Here is a 3,353-nt window from a genome sequence, read left to right as displayed (position 1 = left end):
TTTGTGCTGTGTTTAAGCTCTGGCTCGCTGCCGTCTGTATTGCTGGGTAATTACGCACCTGCGTGTGAGACGTGCAAGCGTAGCGCCGGTAGTATCCCGGGTCACAGGACGTGTCCTCCAGACAGAAGCTAGCTTTATGGCCCTCTGCGACGCGCTGCTGTGTGCCGGAGTCCAGCAGGTCGTAATGACAGAACTCATGCATGCTGTGATAGTGACTGACCACAACAAAACATCAGCAGCACACACCGACGACATCTGTTCTTTAGAACAGCTTCCGTCAAAGCCAGCAATCTTTTGCCATTCGGAAGTTTTAGCTTATTATTGTTTCTGAAAGAGTCTCTTGTGCTCATCAGAGCTGCATTCATTTGATCAAAAATACAGTAAAAATTTAAAATATTATTATGATTTAAAACAGCTGTTTTCTAAGTGAATGTGTGTTAAACTGTAATGTATTTCTGTGATGCGCAGCTGTATTTTCAGCATCATTCCTCCAGTCTTCAGTGTCACATGATCTTCAGAAATCAGTGTACTATGCTGCTCGAGAAACATTGATTATTATCAATGCTGAAGACATTCATATTTGTGTGCAAACCGTGATGCAGTTCATTTTCAGGATTCACAGATGAATAGCATTTATATTTTGTAACATTATAAATGTGTGCACTGATCCTTGAAGTGTTTCTTCTTAAAGCAGTATAGCGTGCGTTCAAATATTTCACTTTGCGTCACACTATGTATAATGTATGATTAGCAGTTATTCTGTGAGATGCAGTGATGTGTGTATTTCTCCTCACTTGTGACAGCTGTGCCATTCCCAGGCGTATCTCGGTCTGCTGGGCAGAAAGTCTGCGGTTCCTTGGTTCTTCACGCGCTGTGGGAACCTCAGCAGAACCCTGGTGTCGTAATCTCGTGCGTCTGCAGCCGAACTGAGGAACACAGCAAGACACGTCACTGATTTATCAACAGGTTCAGCAGAGAGACCGCTCTGGCTCGTGGCAGGTTCTTCAGATCAGTGTTGTGTTCTCTGAAGACCTAGAGCGTTTCTCCGGTGGCATCTTCAGCATCCCAGCCGACAGGGAAAGCTCCCATAACACTCACTAACATTTCTGAACGGTTGTGTAAATGTTAGGACAAAATGTTTTTATAACAGTATTCATATTTGATATACGTTCTTGAAATGTTGAGAGGAAATGTTCATCCTCGTGATGTGATTTATAACATTCTTCAGTTATAACAACAGAATGCTCTCAAAATCTAGAATCTCTAACATTCGCATAACAAGGAAAAAAGCATTCTTTAAACGTAAAAAACGCATGTTTTAGATGTTGAGAGAACATTCAGATGTAACGTTCAAGAGGAAACGTTCCTGAAACATTAAAACACTGGACGTTTAAACAATATTCAGAAATAACGTTTTCATAATGGTTTATAAATTATAAAACGTCTAATGTTTGCACAAACAAGAAGAAACGTTTTCAATGTTAAGAGAACATTCAGATGTAACAATCTCGTGTTCAAAACGATCGAATGGAACGTTCCTCTAACGTCCGCATAACCAAGAAGAAACGTTCTTAACGCATTAAAAATTGACATTTAAAAACATTGAGAAATTATATTTTCAAAATGATACAATGCTTCTCTAATGTTTGCATAACCAAGAACAAATGTTCTTCAAATATATATATTTTTTAAAAATGGTGTTTTAGAGGACAATTACATTTAACATGATCAAAATACAGATTAAAATGTGTCTCAAAAATTTACATAAACAAGAAAAATATTTTTAAAACACGTGTTTTAGACATTCACATAAAATGTTCTCGAACTCCTCTAACGCTCACACACCAAGAAGAAACGTTCTTTAGATGTAAAAAAAAAAAAAAAAAAGAATGCATGTTTTAGATGTTGAGAGAAACATTCAAATGTGACGTTCTCGTGAGATTCTCAGAATGCTAGAATGGAAGGTTCCTCTAACTTTGCAGAAGAAGCGTTCTGAAAGCAGGCGAGCAGCACCTGGCCAGGCAGTTCTCCTCCGCAGCGCACCGGAGGCTGTACATGGCCGCTCTCTGGACATACGTGGACACCTGGATCATGTAGGGGTCCACCACCAGATCCGGGAGACCTGTGGGCATTCACCATCACCATCATCACCATCATCATCATCATCCTCATCACAAAGACTCACGCACTTCTCACCGTTCTGGAAGTATCTGGTTCCGTGTCCGTGATGCCTCCGCGCGCTTCTCTGTCTGGGTCTGTAGTACGAGTCGTAGTAGTTGTAGTATGGACTATAGGGACTGCTCCTGAAGGATTTGTAGGGATCGTACGGGTCATCGGACACCATCCCGGCATCAGAGGCGTTCTGCCGGTCTGTGATCACGGACACCGGCGCGGGTGCTGCGCTGCTCGCCTCTCTTCGCCCCGGCGGCACGTACCGGGACCCCGGGCTCACCAGCCGATACGCACGCCCGTTATTCGTCCATCGCGTCCGTGATCCGTGGTGAAGCTGAGAGAACACCGCCAGAAGCCGAGCAGAAGCACACAGAAACAGCAGGACGACACCGAGCCGAGCCATGATGACCGGCGAGAAGACGCGCCTCGAGCTCCCGGAGCAGCAGGGGTTGTTTGAGAATGCGCTGAAGATGAAGATGAAGATGAGGAGGAGCTGCTGAAGCTGCTGCGCCTGCACGAGTTTCACAAGTTCTGGATCAGTTGCACAAGTGACATTTAAAACCTCATGACATATTACTGCATGAGCACAGATTTCACATCAACAGCGTTATATATAAATATGAGCTCCCTTGCGTTCGTATTAATTCGACGATTTAAAATGGATCAATACTCACACCCTTGCATGCTCTTTCCTCTGTGGAGCATAAAAGAAGATATTGTGAGAAATGTGCATTCAGTGAAAGTCAATGGTAACCCAAACTGGTTAGTTACCAGTATACTTTTTAAATAGATTTTTTTTAAATATCTTGCTCAAAATATCTTGTTCATTTTAAGTGAATGATCCATTTAATACACACAACAATCTGTCAAATGTTGCCGATGCATGCACCAAATAAAAACTGAGATATATATATATATTTTTAAAAAGACTAAAGAGGGTCTTTATGTTCACGTCATTTATTCTCACACATATTACTCAATCAATATTTTGTAAAAAAAAAAAAAGAAACAGACTTACGATGGAGACTTTTTTCACCGTGCTGAGAAAATTATTATTATTTTCCTCAGAACTGCAAGTTATAAAGTCAGAATTGTGAACGTGCAATTTTGAGAAAAAATTCAGAACTGAGATCATTGCTTTTTAACTTTTTTATTGTTTATTCCATGGTGGTAAAAAAAAA

At 41.2% G+C, this 3,353-nt stretch overlaps 1 protein-coding gene across 2 annotated transcripts in view; it reads right to left on the bottom strand.

Moving 5' to 3' along the window:
• LOC107566396 (protein-lysine 6-oxidase) overlaps window positions 1–2,839 on the bottom strand; it is a 3,433-nt gene extending 594 nt beyond the window's left edge. For both annotated transcript variants that reach the window (XM_016251842.1, XM_016251843.1), the window contains exons 1-4: window positions 2,197–2,839; window positions 2,014–2,122; window positions 795–926; window positions 59–215 (exon numbers count right to left, since the gene is read on the bottom strand). In XM_016251842.1, coding sequence (XP_016107328.1) covers window positions 59–215; window positions 795–926; window positions 2,014–2,122; window positions 2,197–2,575 — 777 coding nt within the window. In that variant the 5' untranslated portion in view covers window positions 2,576–2,839. The remainder of the gene's footprint in view (window positions 1–58; window positions 216–794; window positions 927–2,013; window positions 2,123–2,196) is intronic.
• Window positions 2,840–3,353: the final 514 nt, after the last annotated feature.

Source organism: Sinocyclocheilus grahami, unplaced genomic scaffold (assembly GCF_001515645.1).
Source record: "Sinocyclocheilus grahami isolate Dianchi unplaced genomic scaffold, SAMN03320097.WGS_v1.1 scaffold1072.1, whole genome shotgun sequence".
NCBI classification, from domain to species: Eukaryota; Metazoa; Chordata; class Actinopteri; order Cypriniformes; family Cyprinidae; genus Sinocyclocheilus; species Sinocyclocheilus grahami.
The sequence above is the reverse complement of the archived record's forward strand: the minus strand, read 5'-3'. Positions and strand labels throughout refer to the sequence as shown.